This window comes from Coregonus clupeaformis, chromosome 8 (assembly GCF_020615455.1).
Source record: "Coregonus clupeaformis isolate EN_2021a chromosome 8, ASM2061545v1, whole genome shotgun sequence".
Classification (NCBI taxonomy): domain Eukaryota; kingdom Metazoa; phylum Chordata; class Actinopteri; order Salmoniformes; family Salmonidae; genus Coregonus; species Coregonus clupeaformis.
In genome coordinates this window covers 16,147,165-16,166,325 of record NC_059199.1, presented here as the reverse complement: position 1 = coordinate 16,166,325, position 19,161 = coordinate 16,147,165, and the positions used below count along the sequence as shown (strand labels likewise).

The window sequence follows — 19,161 nt, the reverse complement described above, 5'->3', positions numbered from 1 at the left end:
TCAGTTACCCCACAGCCAGGAAGATATTGTATTCCTCATCATCATGCTCCTCCTCAATATCACCTCATTTTCCTACTTATCATCCTCCTCAACATCGGCCATATCCATCAATCATTATTTTCCATAGAGCTCCTTCCATGTCCCACCTGTGTCTGGCAGGGTAGTGTGCGAGACATAGTGTGTAACATGCAGGATAGGGTGTGAGATGAGCAGTAGTGAGGTCAAGGGTTTGGGGGGCGGGGGTAGTGCAGCCCCTGCTGCCTGCAGGTCAGGGGCTCTATCCAGTACTGGTATGGGACTGAGGGGTAGGAGATCGGGTGTAGTGTAGTGGAAAGGGAGTAGGGGTAGAGGATAGAATATAGAGGATAGGTGATAGTGTAAAGCAGAAGATAAGGAATAGAGGATAGGTGATAGTGTAAAGCCGAAGATAAGGAATAGAGGATAGGTGGTAGTGTAAAGCCGAAGATAAGGAATAGAGGATAGGTTATAGTGTAAAGCCGAAGATAAGGAATAAAGGATAGGTGATAGTGTAAAGCCGAAGATAAGGAATAGAGGATAGGTGATAGTGTAAAGCCGAAGATAAGGAATAGAGGATAGGTGATAGTGTAAAGCCGAAGATAAGGAATAGAGGATAGGTGATAGTGTAAATCAGAAGATAAGGAATAGAGGATAGGTGATAGTGTAAATCAGAAGATAAGGAATAGAGGATAGGTGATAGTGTAAATCAGAAGATAAGGAATAGAGGATAGGTGACCTGTAATCCTGTACCAATAAACCTGGTCAAGTGAAATTAAATAATGACTTCATATTGAAGACTGTCAGACAGTTTGAGGTTAAATAGTAGGCCTACTACTATTAATTCCACATATTTGGGCATCTGAAGAATAAAGACAGGCTATGAGATGATGAAAGTGAAAGGGGATGAAGTTGTAGTTAAGGTTACGAGTCAGAGAGGGGTAAAACTGATTCCAGATCTGTTCCTTAGGCCAACTAAATACCCCAGAGCAGGTGAAAGTAATGGAAGGGTTGAGGGGTCATAGGTTAAAGGTCAGAGGTGATTTCCCCTAGTTGGTTAGCAGTCAGTGGAGATTTTGGCAGAGAGGTCCTGGATGCGGAGGGCGCTGCAGCCCTTACACAGGATGTGACCATCCAGGGGGTAACAGCCTCGCCCCTCACCCTCAGAGGACAGGAGCAGACCACACTCCTGGAGGTGACAGAACACACACACAGGGTCAATCCAGGAACACTGATTGGGTTCAACTGATTGGGCTGTGTACATCTGATGTGATAGCCTGACAAACTGTAAACATCATTCAACTTGTTTTACTAACACACACTCGTGCACACACACACAGTGACCACTCACCTCACACACATAGCAGTTGACGTGGAAGCTGCGGTCCAGCGCCACTATTCTGACCGTCTCCTCCTGGCCCGGCTCGGGCATGATAGCCTGGCCACACACTGAACAGCGAGGGGCAAACTTCCTGTGTAGGACAGGAAGCAGGAAGTACCAGCGTCAACACTAACAGAGCTCAGGGGGTGGAAAATGAACAACACAATCAGATATAATAATCTGTCCAATAGACTCATGTCTAAAACTTGAAAACTCGTAATTCAAAGTTTAATTGATCAATGGGAGACTTGTGCTAGTGTTCCAGTTGATTGCATGTCTAAAGTACAGTCAGTATCTGGGCCGGGTAAGTATGTTCTATCCGTGTTGCTGACCTGTGGAAGTCGTCTATGCAGTGGATCTGGGAGGTGGCGTCCACGGTGAAGGGCACTCCGTCCAGGCAGCAGCCACACACCACGCAGTTGAAGCAGCGTGGGTGGTAGGCTTTGCCCATGGCCCGCAGGATACGGTCCAGGATGGGCTTGGAGCACTTGGAGCAGCGCGCTAGGGTACTCTAAGGGGGAGGGAGAGGGGCAGCACAGGTTCAGACAGAATAGTGTGGGTGTGTGAGAGAATCCAATACATATGGAGAAAGACGGCAAGAAAGAGCGAAAGAGAAGGAGAGATCAACTGATGAACTGAGAGAATACTGCTAAAAAGAAATGTAGAACATAAAGAGAGGAAGAAGAGCATTCTCAATACAAAGAGAGGACAGTCAGTGACAGCCACTCACAATGTAACAGCTCTCGCAGTAGCTCTTCTTGTCCAGGGCGTAGAACGGTTGCCCCCGGAGACGGGCGTGGCAGGTGATGCAGGTGAAACACTCCACGTGGAACACCTGCTCCATGGCGATACAGCCGCTGCCGTCGCCAAGGACATTGTCGCCGCAACGTGCACAGTGACCTGGTAGTATGGAGGGAAAGGGGGAGGGGAGAAGAGATGAGACAAATGGGAGGGATAGGAGATTTTTACTCAGAAGGAACATCATGTTGAATTGAAATGAACTTGGTCACCCAAGGGGAAATTAAGATGTAAATAACAGTCAACACAAAGGACATACAATTTTATTAGAAAGAAAGCGGGACGTACCAAAGTATTCCTCTGTAGGGGGATGATTCATGTCATACACCAACTTCTTGGTGAGCCGGTCCAACTCCTCCTCTTGCCTCGGAGCTGCTGACCCCTGCTGGACAAATATATGAACATTTTCCAAAAACATCAGCATATTAGAGATTTTACTTTCCCATTTAGATCAGTGAAACCAAGAGACTGATGATACAAGTATTCAAAAAGGACCATAGTTTACCTTAAAAAAAAGAGGCACCACATAGTGTAGTTGACCTTTGAACTCCACACTCACCTTACTGGGCTGATAGGTGGAGCTTGGTGCTGAGCCTGACCCTGATTGGTGAGTCTCTGGGCCTCTATTTGGCGTGGGACACTGGTTGGCTCTCCCTCCAGACCCTGCAGCACTCCCCTTGTAGCCCCCCTCAGAGTGCAGCTCCTGGGCTTGGGAAGCGGGGTGGGGAGGGTACCAGCCCTGGGGGCCAGTCTGATTCTGGGGCAGGGGCCGCGAGGCGTGCTGGCGGTGTGGGGGAGGGGTGTAAGCCTGCTCGGCTTGCCTACCAGTCTGGGAGTAGGTTACAGGCTGTGCTGTTTTGACCTGGACGCTGAACCTCGGGCCAGTAGGGGTGGAGGCAGTAGTGTAGGAGGCAGGGACAGGCTGGGGGTAGGGTTTGGAGACCTGGGCGTAGGTGTAGTCTGGCTGGGGGAAGTACTGGGGACTCTGGTGGGGATCGCTGGGGTATGGGGGTGCAGGATGGTACTGGGACTGGGGTTGGGGGTGGGGGTGAGGGGGGAAACCCATGGACGGCCTGCCCTGAGAGGGTGCTCCTGGCTGGGCTGAGGGTTTGTAGCGGTCCCCTGAGATGTGTTTGTTGTAAGGCACATTGTCGTACAGCTGCGAAATAATGGAAAGGGACCATAAATTAAAAAAAATTATGCATTCCTTACATGTAACTAACAACCAAGGCCTAAATATCCAGAGGAACCAGTGATACACTTTCAGCCAGATATGAAAACAATAAACAAAGTCAGATATGTTTCTGTATTAAGTGTCGGAGGAATCCTTTATTCCTCGCAGTCCCATGTAGTCAGTCAGGTAGCCTACCTGTGTGCTGTTCTGTGGATGGCTGTCCAGATCGGCCAGCATACAGGAGAGCGAGTCAATCTCTGCATCGATGTTGGAGTGGTGTCCAATCGGCTTCTCAGGAGGTCCACGGGGCTGAAAGAATTTAGCAGGATCACATGATAAAGATGGGTGCCTTTATAAAATGTCACAACAGGAGGAGATAGATAGGTAGAGCAAATGTAGAAATGTGCAAATGTGTTCGTCCTTTGTCCCAATACATTTTTTTTTTGAATATTATGAGCAATTTCTTGCTTCATAACAAAATTACATTACTACAAACCTTTGCCTAGAAACCACACTGAACACCATGGTGAAATGGAGCAATAATCAGTGGGAATTCCAGGCTACAGAAGCAATTACAACATTTACGTCTCATTGCGAGCTCACAGAACAGGGCTCCGGGCAGCCGAGCGGAAATGGAGGAAAACTAGACTACCTGCGGACCTGGCATCTTTTCACTCCCTCCTCTCTACATTTTCTTCATCTGTTTCTGCTGCTAAAGCCACTTTCTACCACTCTAAATTCCAAGCATCTGCCTCTAACCCTAGGAAGCTCTTTGCCACCTTCTACAACCTACCATCAGCTCGTAGCTGTCCATGTGAGGGATCCAGGAGTGGTCTTCTTTGAGCCCGTGTTGAGGTGGTTGGTAGTAGTGGTCGTTAGATTTAGGGTGAAACCCCAGGTCCTCTTGGTGCTGGTGCTGCATGGGCCCACCTGTAGAACACATACAAAACAGTGCACTTTACATTTACAAACAAGACTTAATAACCATAGGGTACACCTTTTACATTAACCACATGACACAAACACATTTCTTACATCAAGACTGTGCAAGTGCTAACCAAGAAAGCTGTTGGTGTCCTCGATCTTGTGTCAGGTCCAACTCTCTACTCCAAGGCTTGAGCTACAGAGTAACGGACTTCTGATTTTCACAATAGTCCATCATAAGTTCTCATTATAGCAAGGTTTCACACAAGACAAGCCCAGTGTGATGTGAGGCCCACCCCCATTTTTTTTTACCTGTGGGTCCGGTAGCCATGTACCTAGTGGCCATTCCTCCTCCTCCCCCTCCTCCGTTCTGGTCATAGACCACATACTTGTGCTGGGGGTCCGAGGAGACCTTTTTGAGCGGCTGTCTGTACACGGCTGGTCCAGAGTGGGACATCTGGGGGACGGGTCTCTCTGGGCTACCCAGAGTCCTCGGAGGCAGCCAGGTAGGACCGGACATGTCAGGGTTCTGAAAAAAATAAGGTTGACGTGATTAGACTGTTATATTTTAAAACTATAACAAAACTTACATTTTTGTATAAATAAGGTTCTTATAAAAAAACAGGTGCACTGTCCTATTTTGGCAAGATTTTCAGACACTGCCACATATTAATGTCACAGGTAAGCACTGGAAACCCAGAGATGCTTCAACCTGGGTTTCCTATGCCAACTCGCATACGTGGTTTAACAATAGGCTTATCTTTGAGAAGCAGAAAGATATAGCCATTCCCAACCATAAGGAGAATTCCAGCAGACAGAGACACTACAGGGGAATACTACAAAGCAGGATCAATGAGTTAGCCATCAAACTTGCCTAAATATTCAGAAATAACTGTATTCTTTGGAAAGATAAACTTGAAATGGCCTAATTCAGGGTTTCCCAAACTCGGTCCTGAGGCCCCCTCTGGGTGCACGTTTTGGTTTTTGCCCTAGCACTACACAGCTGTTTCAAATAACCAAAGCTTGATGATAAAATGGTTATTTGAATCAGCTGTGTAGTGCTAGGGCAAAAACCAAAACATGCCCCCGGGGGAGCCCAGGACCAAGTTTGGGAAACCCTGGTAATTAATTAAACAACCAAAAACACATACCTAAGTTTAACTTTCTTAATGAACCAGAAAATCTATATTTATTTCTGGTTGTTTATCAAAATCAAAAAATAATTAGCTGGCTAACTCATTGATCCCGCTATGTAATATCCCACTCTGTTCCACAGAGTGCGCCAACACACACACTCAAAAAATAAACACATGCACAAATCCCACAGGTGCGAGACCTATGGCTTGTCCCTCTATTACCCATGGGTCTGTATCCACTACAATAGATATTGTCTCTGATGTTTACACTCAACTCTAAATGATCCCAAATGAAGTTGCAGTGACAAAAACAACAGAGGAAATGTTGTGCAATGATGCGTCTCTGCTTAGGCACCTGGACCTGGTTCATAACAATATACACATTACACAAGGCAGTGGAAAAAATTAAACCACTGACTGGTAGGGTATAGCTGTAAAGATGGGACTGTAATTAGGCCTCCAGTCTGATTATTAGGCTACAAGATATTCTTCACAAAACTTTGACAATGACAGCCCCTATGGTGATCACTAATCTACCTTACATTTCGTAGTTTATAAATATGAGTTGTATCTGACGTAGATTGCATTATTATGTTAACTATAAGTCTATGGCTGGAGTCACTGTCTATATGCCATGGAGTAGCTGTCCCTACTCCCACCGACCTGATTTAAACCTTCTAAATCCGGCTGAGCACACACTCAAATCCGAGGATTGGTGGGCCGGAAAATGTTGCACAGCGGCTTTATCATTCTGTGATTAAAAGCAATTTGTTTTAGATGTACAGAGGATTGCAAGACCACTAACCACATTCACTTATAGACTATAACAACAAGTAGACAACTTGATATCAGTTGCCTAATAATGATAGCCGCACTTATGATTTGAGCGAACTGTCAAACGTCAATTGAATGGGAGAGCTGGAGCGCGCTAGAGTTGATACATTGTTGCTAGAGTTGATACATTGTTGCAATTCTAGCCTACTAAACTTCCGCAATGAAAGCAATAACACGACTACTGCGATTGGGACGTAGGTATTGTAGGCTACGAAGAATAGGCTATAATTCAGATTTCCTACCTCTTAAAATCCCGAAGCCTTCTGTCTCCTCGTCTTCATACTCATTTACAAACGAAAAACATTTCACAGTGAAGCGACAATTGAGGCTATTTGGGTCAATAGCCAGATCACATCCAAGCAATGTTAAATCTTATAGCCTACTTGCACCGCACCTTTCTAAAAGATCAAACTTAGAATATATTGCTTTGTCAAGTTACGCTGCGGAAAATACCATATGTATGCTAGTTAGTAGGCTAACCTATTTATGTCTAGAAAATGATACACTTTTTCCGTTTCAATTTTGTTCCTGCAGCGTCAATGTAGCCTAGGGATATCAAACGGGCAGTTACACTGACTTCTACATGCGAGATAATGCAGGGAAAATTACAACAATTAATTTAATTATATGTTTGTTTACTTGTTTGTTTAGAGATAGCTGTTTGGGCTACAGCGACTCGACTAGGCTACACATGAAGGATAGCCTACACTTGTTGAACACAAACACGCGAAATTAAACTTTCATTTGAGTTATTCCGAGTAGAATAAAAGTAGCTCTTAAAAATAGGCTTTTTGGGGGTCTAAATTCTGTAACCTACTTTCTCATGGATCCTGCGTTTGTCACAGGCCTTCAGCTGCCCTAGTCATCATGGCATTTTAAATGTGTGACGTAGCCTTAGCTTAGTGGTCGTGAACTTCGTGGTGAACCATGATTGTATTGATTTATTATTGTTAATAAAAAAACAATTAATAGAAAGCGTGGTGGCCCATGAGCACATGCCTGAGATTAAATTGTAAGTGAGCATTTAAGAACACAATACTATGCTTTCTTGAATGTATTCACAGATGGATCTAAGGACCCTAAAACAGTGAGGACAGGTGCAGCTTTTAGTGTTCCTGAGTTTAAGGTGACAGTGCGGTAAAGAGCAACACATCATTTATCTGTTTACACAATGGAGTTGTTGGCCATACTATTGGCTGCAGAGTGGGTGGAGGAGGTGTGGCCAGACAGGGTAGTCATCTGCTCTGACTCCTGTGCAGCACTGATGAGCTTAAATTCATGTGTGTCTCAGAGCAGACAGGATGTATTGTATGAGGTTTTGCAGTGCTTGAATAGGGTGACACAGATGGGGATATTTGTTATGTTCCTCTGGGTACCAGCTCATGTGGGAGTAGAGGGGAATGAGGAAGTGGATATTATTGCCAAACATCCTAATGTTGAGATGGAATTGTCAGTCAGTAAAGCAGAAGCCAAGGTGTTAATATGTGGCAAGAGTTGTGGAACAGGGAGAGAAAGGGAAGACACCTGTATAAGATTCAGGAAAAGGTGGGGGCAGGGAGGTCCTCAGGCCGAGAGAGAAGGGAGGAAAGTGTAGTCACAAGGCTGAGACTGGGACACACAAGGCTAAATAGTATATTGAAATTAGTGGGGAAACATCCGACTGGGAGGTGTGATCATTGCCAGGAGGAGATGGAGACAGTGGAACATGTTCTATTTCAGTGCCAGAAATATGTGAGAGAAAGGGAGCCATTTTTATTAGATTCATGGGGTTAAAGAGCCAGGATTAAGTGAACTGCTGGGGAAATCGATGTAGAATTTAATTATGTATTTCGTTTCCTTAGGGAGATGAGATTATTGGGTAGGATTTAGACCTTCACTGTCTCTGGTCCACACTCCAGTTCAGTTGGTGGCAGTAATGCACCTTAAAGTTGGTTGCCAACCACCATATAAAATCCACAGAAGAAGAAGAAGAGGAGGAAGAAGAAGAGCACATGCCTGAAGTAGAAGGATGGTATGATGCGCTGCATGTCGTACTGTATGTTACAGAGGGATCAGTCAATTGTGAAGAAGAAAATGGATTATGTCAAAATGGAGATTGCTTCTATGGTGCTGCCCATGCTGTCACAGACGCTGTAATAGCACAGACACAAAGATGAGTCCTCTATCTATCTCTATGGCACAGGTACAGTCTTTGATCAGTTATGGCCCATGTCAAGACAGATTTGGGCATGTCCATTTTGTTAGCTGAGATGGCTTTAGAACATCCCTCTCTTACTCCAAAAAATGACTCAGAAAACGTGTGAGTCGATTCAGATTCTTAGAATCTGATTCAAATTCTTAGTCCTACAGCTGCACCTGATAGGCTTCTGGGAATTTGGAATTGACAAACAATGTTCTTCGTGTTGGTAGAAGCCGATGCGAATGCAAAAAAAATATTTTGACCATATTTGTTGACAATTTTAAAGATTTGATCATTATAAAGAATAATCCACTGGATTATCCACATTCTGACCTGATTTGACCTGAGATCTGTAGAGCTAGACATAATGGAATCTCTTGAATCTAGAATCAACCCCCACCCCTGGCGGTTCTCTTTGGGGTTCTTGGCCCTCTCCAGTGTCTCTTGGAAGACTTCTACCAAGAAGCACGCTGAGACGACACTCATTAACCTGCCTACCACCTACTAGGGATTCTATGAAAATTGGTCTTGATATCAGCTATACAAGGCAAAGTAGGTTAGTTACAATAGATCGATAGATACTGTAGGTCTTCTTGCACCAGTCAATATAGAAAAACAGCATTTTCAGGTACTAAATCATTATAAATGTTATATTTTTACATATTCTGCTATGAAAAATCTATAAAAAGTTATTTTAACTGGTGGGTCTACCTATGAAAACTAAATGTCAAGTCAAGAGGGTTCATCCTCATACCCAGAGATCATACAGAGCCTTGTCACACTATTGGGTCTATTATTAACTTGTGTTTCTATTATGAAAGAGGACTTTGACCTCACATACCTCACTCCATGTCTGCCGTGTCACCCTCTTTTAGCAATAGATGATTTAACCAAACCTCTTAACCTGATTACTGCACAGTTGGGTCATATAAGGACTTGAGTAGCTGAAGGCTCATATACCACATCTTGGCATTCCTTCATTTCATTCAAGACTAGAGATTATTTGAAATTCCACAACTCAAGAATCAAGAAGTGCTGGGGTTTTTTCCATTCTTAAAGTGGAATTTTAATTGACTTCCTGAATTGAAACAGAATTCCCCTTCAACCCCTGATTGCTACTGCAGCAATACCCTCTTCTTCTCCACAATCTGCAATATTGCAGTATTTTCTAATATTAGCCAATTAATGTTGATTTATGAGTGTTTTCCACTTTTCCCAAATGAGTGTCCAGAACACTGCTCCCCTGCCAGGAAATAGTTTTCCTCCCTTGCACACCTTCCTAATTTAAGGCCCTGGATAGGAACCTCTCTCGCTCTCTCTGTCTCGCCCACTTGCCTATTTCCCCAGACAGTGCTTCAAAGGAAGCTCTTTTTCAATATGTTTTGCTTTATTGTTTTTCATTGCACCGGTTTTCTGTTGTTTAAAAAAAATAATTCCTGCCCCCTAGCACCATCTAAAGGAGACAAACAAGTAGACCCCCCCCCAGACTCCCCAGACTCCCCTACCACCCCTCTCTCCCTCCCTCCCTCCCCATCCTCTATTCTCCTCTGTCCGGATAGTGCTTACAGCTTGCCCTTATATGTCCAGAATGCTCGGCAAGCACAGGAAGACACAGTTTATGTGAATCTGTGTTATTGTTTCAGGCACTTGTTGTCAACACTTTTGCATCAGCTATTGAATTAGACTGTCGGTGATTGAGTATCAGTAATTGCCTTTTAAGGTATGCAGTTAAGTAGTTCCCCAAGCAACACAGCGACAGCCCAATCAAGGGTTTCCCCGGAATTGCATTTGTTGTGCTTTTGAAGCAGAAGCCAAATAGGAAATATAGTCTATTTGTAAATATATAACTTGGAAGAATTCATTGTCAAATGCATTATGAAAAATATGCTTAGTCAAAAAAGCAAAGTATTTTAGTATTCTTTAACTTTAAATTGTACTCTTTAACTCTGTCTTGTTTTATTTTATTTTAAAAGATTCTTGACCTTTGCCCTCGATTATATAACCACAATGTTACTGTACAGAGTTGATGTTTCACCCAACCAGTCTCTAGTCCTGCACAGTATCAGAACGATAACCATAGCACACTACAATAACTACAACACTGCAAATGAAAGTTTTGATAAAGCTCCTAACATTTACATGGGCATGGCAGTGGACACTGACAGATTGGGTGAACAAGGGGAAGTCTCCATTAGCTTAGCAGAGCCTTGCCAACTGGACAGACTGAATGGCTTCCGCTCATTGGCGAACCTGTTTAGTAATGTTCTCACTTTTCCTCAACCGCCCCCCTCTTCCGTTCCTCTCACAATGCCTGGAAGTATCCTAGACCTAGGCTACATCTCCTTCTCTGTTTTCTTAAATGTTGTTTTTCATTCATATTTTTTTTTTCCTTTTTCCCTTTTTATAAGACACAATTGATCCGGCCTCCATCAAAACAAATACAAGCACAAGGACACACGCACTCAACACCCCTCGCAAAACACTTAGCTTCCGACTCACATTTATACCATGGGTTTATACCCAAACATGGCCATATTGGTTGATTTGTCGTTGTTTGCAGCTTGTACACATATATTTCAACTCCTACTAAATTATCTTACAGTATGCACTGACAGAAAAACGGGATTAATATTATTCTCCTTTTAAAGTTAAGTATTTTTCTCGTATTTGATTTGGGTTGGCTTCAACAGTCAATTAAATAAGTCGAATTTGTTGTTTCATGCATAATAGTTAACACCCTATTACATTTTACAGTGATTCAATAATAGGATTCAGGGCGTATTATCTGTCTCATCATGACAGATTCAAAGCTTGTTTTCCTTAAATGGTGGAAACCTGCCCTCTCTCAGTCACTGCCTATAAAACCACAAAACCTGCCCTCTCTCAGTCACTGCCTATAAAACCACAAAACGATTAAAAGAAAAACACATTCAACAGAAATGTAAATCTCAGGTTTGCAGTTTGCATCATCCCTGTGGACTCTGTTGTTTCTGCAAGGGCGGGCCTCTCTCTAGACTCTTATCTCCTTCTGGTCTTGACCGACCGACAGATGCCTTGAAGCTCGTTCAAGGTCCTCCAGTTCTGTCAGATTTCTTTTATCTAAAGGAAATGCAAGTTCATGGTGCACTGAAGCAGCCCCTCTTAGGTCTGTGTATTGTAATGTCCTGCACCTCTTTGTGAACCAAGGCTGTGCTTAAGGTGAGGTCACTTTTCCACTTGTTTTTTAGTTATTGGTGACCTTTGACACTTTGTCCCCCCTCGCATCCCTCCTTCGTCCCCCCTCGTGTCTCCTGCTTCACTTATTATTGACGGATGTCCTGCGCAGGCGTTTTCATCCTCTTCTCGGTGCGCCTCAAAGGATGCATTCATAGATGGTGTGTGTGTGTGTGTTCAGCAGTTCCTGCACATCTGTCCTCTACATTTCTATCAGTCTTGGTGGTTGTTGTTTTGCAAGCCAGGGAGAGAGTATCTGCCACCCTCCTCCCCACACTCTCCCGTTTCCTTCCTCCAAGTGCCCATAACACGTTGGCCCCTCCCCTCAGGCAGCAGGCCAGAAGCTTCCGGAATACTTTATGGAGCGCTCATAACTTTACATTCACCTGGATCTGTCATCTCAGAAATATACTCTTTATGACTGCATGACTAAGAGGTACAAATTATTATATGTTATTTAGAGCGTCTGTCTGTAAAATAGCACAGATTTCGCTGCATGCTCACCCTAAGTTACAGTGAGTTGAGTAAGGATACTATATGCGTCTGGTGTGAAAGACAATGTTCCAGCCTGATGTATGTGGCAGTGCAATGTTAAATCCATCAAGTCAATGGCTTCTGCTCTTTCTATACCATGTTACATTTCAAGAATATTCCCTTCTCTGATATCTGAAGAGCCTCAGTCCCCACGGGGCAGGTTTTGAGTTTGAAACAAGGTTTGTTTATCTAACGTAGGTATTCTTCAACTTCCTCTCAGTCAGTTTCCTCTGTCCTGGAGAGGGTTCAGGGGGAGGAAGGCGTTGGTGGTGGAGGATGGAGGATGGTCTTCTCTGACCCTAAGGTTCAACTCCTGGATAGCCTCACCCTCACCACCATAATCCCTATTCCCTTAGGATCCTCATATATATTTGTTCTACTCACACCACTTTCCTGCCATTACATTGTTTGCAGAGACTATGGGGTTAGAAAAACTAATAGTCCACTAAAAATACCCTGCCGGCCGGCCTTTTCCTGCAAGCAGCACAGCTTCCAGGGTACGTGTGGGCCGCTGAGGAAAGAGGAAAGGAGCGGTGCTGGTCTGCATGGGGCTTCCTGCGCTATGTTATAAAGACTCCCCTCCCTCCGGCTAACCTCGACAGTCTTGCTCGGACAACTGTGGTAGGTTATATCTTAGCCTAGCTATATTGAGGAACCTGATAGTTGAACTGAGGGTCGTGAGGTCAGCATTGAGCACATTGGTTCTCGTCCCTGCTGGTCGGGGTGAGTGGTTACCTAGATGTTTTGTAGATGTTATTTAAGGGTTCGATCATGTTTTATAATGTTTAATAACATTTAGGGGTTGCCTGGATTGGTGTGGTTGAAACTGGCGACAGGGATGTTCATTCATGTACCATCTTATACCTCTTTTCTGTCTAAGTGTTAATTTTTTCAACATGGCTTCACCTGGAGGGTGAATTATGTGTGGATAAGAATCTCTTTTTGTGGCTAAATTTTTCCTACAACATGACAGATATTTAGTTATATAAATGGGGATGTATTGACATTTCAAAGGTATTTTTCATTATGTAATGAGATCCGTGTGTTGTGCATGCATGGTGCATAAAGGAATGACATTGCGTTTCATAATGTTGCATTATATTTCAGTGTCGTCATGTTTTGCTTCTTGCAGGTACGAGTAGGGAGCTGGTCTCACCTAACAGAGGCGTCCAGGAGACTGCCCTCTATTTATTCTCTAGTTGGTGTCTTCCTCAACAAGGTAGGTCAACGTGAGGGAGCAACACTTTGACTGGGACAGTATATTGTACATTTTAGAAACTTCTATAAAATACCAGTATGTTTTTTTCCTTCCTCTCCCAAACAAAAGATGAGCAAGATCCAGGTGGAGGGATACCAGGTTGGAGGAAGGCGTGAGGTGATGGGGTCTGATGCGGCTGCTGCGGAGGGATATGTGAAGGAGTTTACGCGCCACTCCAACGACGTCCTGCTGAATCTGAATGAGCTGAGGCACCGGAACATTCTGACCGATGCCACCCTCATGGTGGGCACTGCCCGGCTGCAGGCACACTGTGCTGTGCTCATTGCCTGCAGGTCAGCTCAGAGGATAATATGCATTGTCATTCTTGTTATTTTTCTTCTTGTTCTTGTACTAAATTGTGCATTCTCTCTCTCTCTCTCTCTCTCTCTCTCTCTCTCTCTCTCTCTCTCTCTCTCTCTCTCTCTCTCTCGCTCTCGCTCTCTCTCTCTCTCTCTCTCTCGCTCTCGCTCTCGCTCTCGCTCTCGCTCTCGCTCTCGCTCTCGCTCTCGCTCTCGCTCTCTCTCTCTCTCGCTTCCTCAGTGGGTTCTTCTACTCCCTGTACTCCAGTCGTGTGTCCTCCACCGTACGGAGTGGTGCTGGTGCTGGAGGCCAGGCCCTGACCCTGTCTCTCCCTGACTCCTTGGACCCCTCCAGCGTCTCCTTGCTCCTGGATTTCATGTACACCTCCCGGCTGCCCCTCACATCACGCACCGTCCCCGGGGTGCTCTCCGTCGCCACCTACCTGCAGATGGACCATGTGGCCGACACCTGCAGGGCTTTCATGTTACACAGGTGAGCCCCTTTTTTCTAGAAGTCTATGGGTGAGCCTTGGGGGGTGGGAGGGGAGAGAGTGGTGATGCTAGCTAACAGGATTAACTAAAATCACCCATGGGAAAATGAATTTACTGAAAGACTATGTCAGCTAGAGACTTTGGGGTAGACTTGAATAGGCAGTTAGCTGTAAATGTTTTAAGCTTTAAATAGGCTTCAAAGTCTCTCCGACAGGCGCCATGGCTGCTGGTCGAAACTATGTTAAAGAATAATTTACCTACGGTCTACAGTTAATTGGTTTTGACTGGCAATACCTGACAGTTCCTTTTGTTTCCCCATACAGTGAGAGGATGAGAGGGACGCCCCCTCAAGTGGAGCTGGACTCCATGGTGTCTGCAGTGTCTGTAGCACTCTCAGGGGGAGTTCCTCCCAATCCCCCCGTCAATGGAAGACCCCGCCCGTCTGTTCTCGCTGTCTCCACCCCCTCACAGCCCGCAGCGGTGGCTGAGGGACGTATTTACCCTATCTCGGCCAGGTGAGAGAGAGATAGAGAGAGGGAGGGTAGGTGTGTGTGTGTGTGTGTGTGTGTGTGTCTTTCTCTTTGCCAGTACCATGTGTGTGTTTGTCTCTATGTGCCATTGTCTATGTTCAGTTTTCTCATTACATGAGTTCCTTTTTTTCTCCTTCAGGGTCCCTGGAGACATCCAGGCCTCTCTGCAGCCAGGGACTTTCCTGACCTGTAAGCCCAGGTCAAAGGAACTAAAGCTGGAGCCTGAATCCCCCCTCCCCACCCCCTCTCCAGAAAGCCCATCCCGCTCCAGCTGCCAGCCCAACTCTCCCGCTGAGTCCAACACCTGTAACCTGGGTGAACCCAAGCGCAGCCCTGACCCTAAGGCTTGCAACTGGAAGAAATACAAGTACATCGTCCTCAACCCTCTCTGTGCCGTAACCACGGTGAAGGGGGAGGAGCCTGAGGAGGTCCAGCAGCAGCTTGGGCACAACCCCACCTCTGATAGGATGGAGGTTACATTGAAGCCAGCTATAGAGGTGTGGCCAGGGGAAGGATCCGGCCAAAATGACAGGTGTGTTGTCAATATTATACATATTATGCAATACAGGTATTTTTAAACCTTTTTCTAAACCAACAAGTCACATTGACAAAATAAACTTTCTAAGGAATACCTTGTCTGTCCAAGGAGATAGTTTAAGTTGGCACTGATGTTGACAACATGACTATGTTCTGTCTTCCAGGCAAGGGCAGGCCTCCTGCTATGATGTCCCTGGCCGTAGCCCTCCTCTGGTGCCCCACATAGGGCTGCCAGCCCACCATGTGGACCACCCCATGGAGCCCCCCACCCACAAGGAAGGAAGAGGTACTACAACCTTACTACCTCGGCAGCAGCAAATATGACATATAGAACACTTATTTTCTCCATCTAAACAGTGAGAGATCATAATTGTGTTGTATGCTTACAATATACATACATTGATATGTGTCATATGTAAATATATGAGATACGTATTGGTATATATTCTCTGCCCCTCCCTCTCAGCCTCGCCTTGCTATCTGGCACCCCGCCCATTGGAGCCAGAAGCCGCCCATCACTGCCAACACCCAATCAAGCACGAGAATTACAGCTTGCCATTCTGTTACTCGGGCAACCTGAGCGTGATAAAGGCTGTCTGCACAGGTGAGGCAGTTAACCAATCACATCTGATGATGTGGTCATTTGACACACACACCTCCATGACATGATGTTTGAGTGCCATTTATCATCATAGTAACGAACGGAGGGATTGCAGCAGTTTGGACAGTTAGGCATTATGATAATGGCCCCTGATTACAGTTGATTATCGCCACAGGTAGTTGATGTGTGTGTGTTTCATTGAACTTCTCTTTCCCTTCTTTTCCAGCCCCCGCTGCAGGCGACAAGCCATACCGCTGCAACGTGTGTGGCGCCCAGTTCAACCGGCCCGCCAACTTGAAGACTCACTCCCGCATACACTCTGGAGAGAAGCCCTACCACTGTGATACTTGCGGGGCCCGATTCGTTCAGGTGAGGACCCACCACTGATGAGGGAAAGGGGTTGAACAGAGGATGTGTGGCAGGGAAGGAATCTGTGTGTATGTGTGTGTGTGTGTGTGTGTGTGTGCAGGAACAAAGTGTAACGTCAAAGTAAAATTGTCAGTTTATGTTATAGCTATGTTATGTTATGTTATACGTTATTTATCAATGTTCATTTGGCTGACCTGTGCGTGTGTGTTATCCTACAGGTGGCCCACCTGCGGGCCCATGTTCTGATTCACACAGGGGAGAAGCCCTATCCCTGTCACACCTGTGGCACTCGCTTCCGTCACCTGCAGACCCTGAAGAGCCACCTGCGTATTCACACTGGCGAGAAGCCTTACACTGTGAGTATATTACTCACACATTACAAAGAACTGCATTGTTGGTTAAGGGCTCGTAAGTAAGCATTTCACAGTAAGGTCTACACCTGTTGTATTGTATTTGATTTGACACACATACGTGTGCAGACACAGACACACACATGCACACAGGCACGCACACCTCTTGTGTTTGACCTCTTGCAATACAAACAGTTGTTCCATGATGAAATAGATTGTTTGTCTGTTTAGAACCATCAACAACATTATGATGCCATGACCTTGCCCTCTCCCCTCCCCTCTCTCTCCCAGTGTGAGAAGTGTGACCTGCACGTCCGCCACAAGAGCCAGCTGCGTCTCCACCTGAGGCAGAAGCACGGCGCCGTCACCAACACCAAGATCCGCTACAAGGTCCTTGCCGACCCCTACCAGCCCATCCTGCAGGCCTGTTAAAGGTCCTCCCTGTGAACCCAGACCTTTAACCTCTAACCCCAAACCCAATAGATACCAGCCATGACCCCAACATTTCTGTCAATCAAATCATGATTGTTTATCTGTTTCCACCCTAGTTTCTCTTGTGTTATTATGGTCCATGGTTGCGTCTCAAATGGCACCCTATACTTTATATAGTGGACTTCTTTTGACCAGGGTTAATAGGGCCAATAGGGAATAGGGTGCCGTTCGAGACTGCCTGTCTGTATTTTTCTCAAGTATGTTTCACCCACTGGCTAGGAAGGCCATTATAACACCTACACATAATTTGGAAGTACATGGGTCCTGTATGTGAAGCCAATCAAGCCATGATGTTCTAATATGATTTGGGAAAGACGGCAGGACCAGAGATTTGAGCTGATATGTAGATAGCATGCTGATGCCTCTTCTCTACATGCTGTCAGTGAGGTATTGGGCTGCAGGCTGTCTCAGGTCCGTATGCGTTAGGTCAGTATGATGTGGATCTTGTCAAGAGAGCTGACGAGAGTTACTGGGAGTAGTATGGTATGTTGTATCCCATCAGTTATTTTGGAGTTGAAAGAAATTCACGAATTTTGAGGGTATGAGTAGAGAGAGAGAAAGACAAAGAGAGAGCGAGAGAGAGAGATACAGAGAGAGAGAGAGGAAGGGAGAGAAGGATTAAGGGGTGTAGCTAGAAGAGTTTAGGAGAATTTGACAGTTGATAACATGAAATTGGGATTTGACTGTATTGGAGTGATAGAGAGAATGATATTGTAAGTTGCTATGAGGTCGGTAGCAGTAGAGAATAATAGAGCAAGTGAAAGAACGTTTTCTGTGCCATTGTTTTATTTATTTTCCAGTCCCACAGCTATTTGTAGGGACTGGGACACATTGGGGACACGTAGTATTTTGAAGGGATACTACAAAGACGCCATTGCATAACAATATAGACAGAGATAGGTTAAAGGTCATAATGCCCCAAGCACTAATGTGTGAATAGACCACCCCGATTGTGTCAGCTTTAAATAGCTTTTTAACATTTACATTTTAGTCATTTAGCAGACGCTCTTATCCAGAGCGACTTACAGTTAGTGCATACATTACTTTCTTTTTTTTCATACCCCCCCCCGTGGGAATCGAACCCACAACCCTGGCGTTGCAAACGCCATGCTCTACGAACTGAGCTAATGTTTATTTTTTACATACCTGGGGCCTGGGGCCTTTGTATATTGTATAATGACGTGTCATATTGGATCAGATATTTTGGCCGTTACATCCTTTCTGTGTTTTTCTAAAGCTTTTTATTTAAATGGAAGATTATAACTTGTCATCGGTGCTTAATGATGATTTTATTTCGGAGTCCAAGCAGGCAAAGGACTTCCGTCTCTTGTATATGAAGGTATATGTGCTCTCAGAGCATAAAAGCTAGATAATGCGACTGTAAAAAATGGAGGAGAGATCATATTGATATTTGAAATTGTATGGTGTTATTTTGCTGGACAAAGACAAGGACTGTTTTATACAAATTAAATTAAATTGATTGCCATTAACTACAAATGAGTTGTATCTTCTTAAGTTATACTGAATGTGTTGAACGTGTGGACTAAATAATATACCTCCTGGAGATGGCTTGTGTAAGTACCTGTAATGTATTTAGGGAAATGGATGCAATCTAAATATTCAATATCATTCTGGACTCAGCATTCTACCTGCCATACTGATATTGAGAGATTTAGGATTTAGTGATTTAGGACTTTCCAAATCCACACACATTTGTTTCACTATCCTTGTGGGGATCAAACAATTGATTCCCATTTAAAATCTTATTTTCCCTAAACCTAACCCCTAACCTAATTGTAACCCTAAACCTAACCCCTAAGTCTAAAGCAGCCTTTTTCCTTGTGGGGACCGGCAAAATGTTTTACCATCCTTGTAAGGACTTCTGGTCCCCACAAGGATAGTAAAACCAAACACACACACACACACACACATCTCCTCCCTAGACTTCCTTCCTCTCATTAACTCACCCTTCAAACCCCCATGACTCACTTCTTGTGCAGAGGAGCCAACAATGCCTAAAACCACTCTCTGGGTCCGGGTGTTGG

General features: G+C 44.8%; 2 protein-coding genes across 6 annotated transcripts; one reads left to right on the top strand and one right to left on the bottom strand.

Annotated features, from left to right (window-relative positions):
- Nucleotides 1-1,072: 1,072 nt before the first annotated feature.
- On the bottom strand, nucleotides 1,073-7,143 carry LOC121572103 (thyroid receptor-interacting protein 6). Of its 5 annotated transcripts, XM_041884016.1 has the most exons (11): nucleotides 7,080-7,126; nucleotides 6,505-6,544; nucleotides 4,605-4,821; nucleotides 4,162-4,298; nucleotides 3,564-3,677; nucleotides 2,754-3,353; nucleotides 2,483-2,579; nucleotides 2,127-2,296; nucleotides 1,729-1,907; nucleotides 1,367-1,487; nucleotides 1,073-1,204 (listed from the first exon to the last, which is right to left on the bottom strand). In XM_041884016.1, exons 3-11 carry the CDS (start codon nucleotides 4,810-4,812, stop codon nucleotides 1,073-1,075), a joined length of 1,758 nt encoding a protein of 585 aa, XP_041739950.1. In that variant the 5' UTR covers nucleotides 4,813-4,821; nucleotides 6,505-6,544; nucleotides 7,080-7,126. The 5 variants fall into 5 exon arrangements, with proteins under 5 accessions (XP_041739950.1, XP_041739951.1, XP_041739953.1 ...); XM_041884017.1 differs by lacking the exon at nucleotides 6,505-6,544 and having other exon boundaries at nucleotides 7,080-7,143; XM_041884019.1 differs by lacking the exon at nucleotides 6,505-6,544 and having other exon boundaries at nucleotides 4,682-4,821; nucleotides 7,080-7,143.
- Nucleotides 7,144-12,801: 5,658 nt separating this feature from the next.
- LOC121572104 (B-cell lymphoma 6 protein homolog) lies at nucleotides 12,802-18,161 on the top strand. Its single transcript, XM_041884022.2, has 11 exons — nucleotides 12,802-12,911; nucleotides 13,321-13,407; nucleotides 13,516-13,739; nucleotides 13,987-14,238; nucleotides 14,561-14,752; nucleotides 14,907-15,299; nucleotides 15,469-15,590; nucleotides 15,771-15,908; nucleotides 16,132-16,274; nucleotides 16,493-16,630; nucleotides 16,916-18,161. The coding sequence occupies exons 3-11, from the start codon at nucleotides 13,516-13,518 to the stop codon at nucleotides 17,054-17,056; spliced, it is 1,743 nt and encodes a 580-aa protein (XP_041739956.2). The 5' UTR covers nucleotides 12,802-12,911; nucleotides 13,321-13,407; the 3' UTR covers nucleotides 17,057-18,161.
- Nucleotides 18,162-19,161: the final 1,000 nt, after the last annotated feature.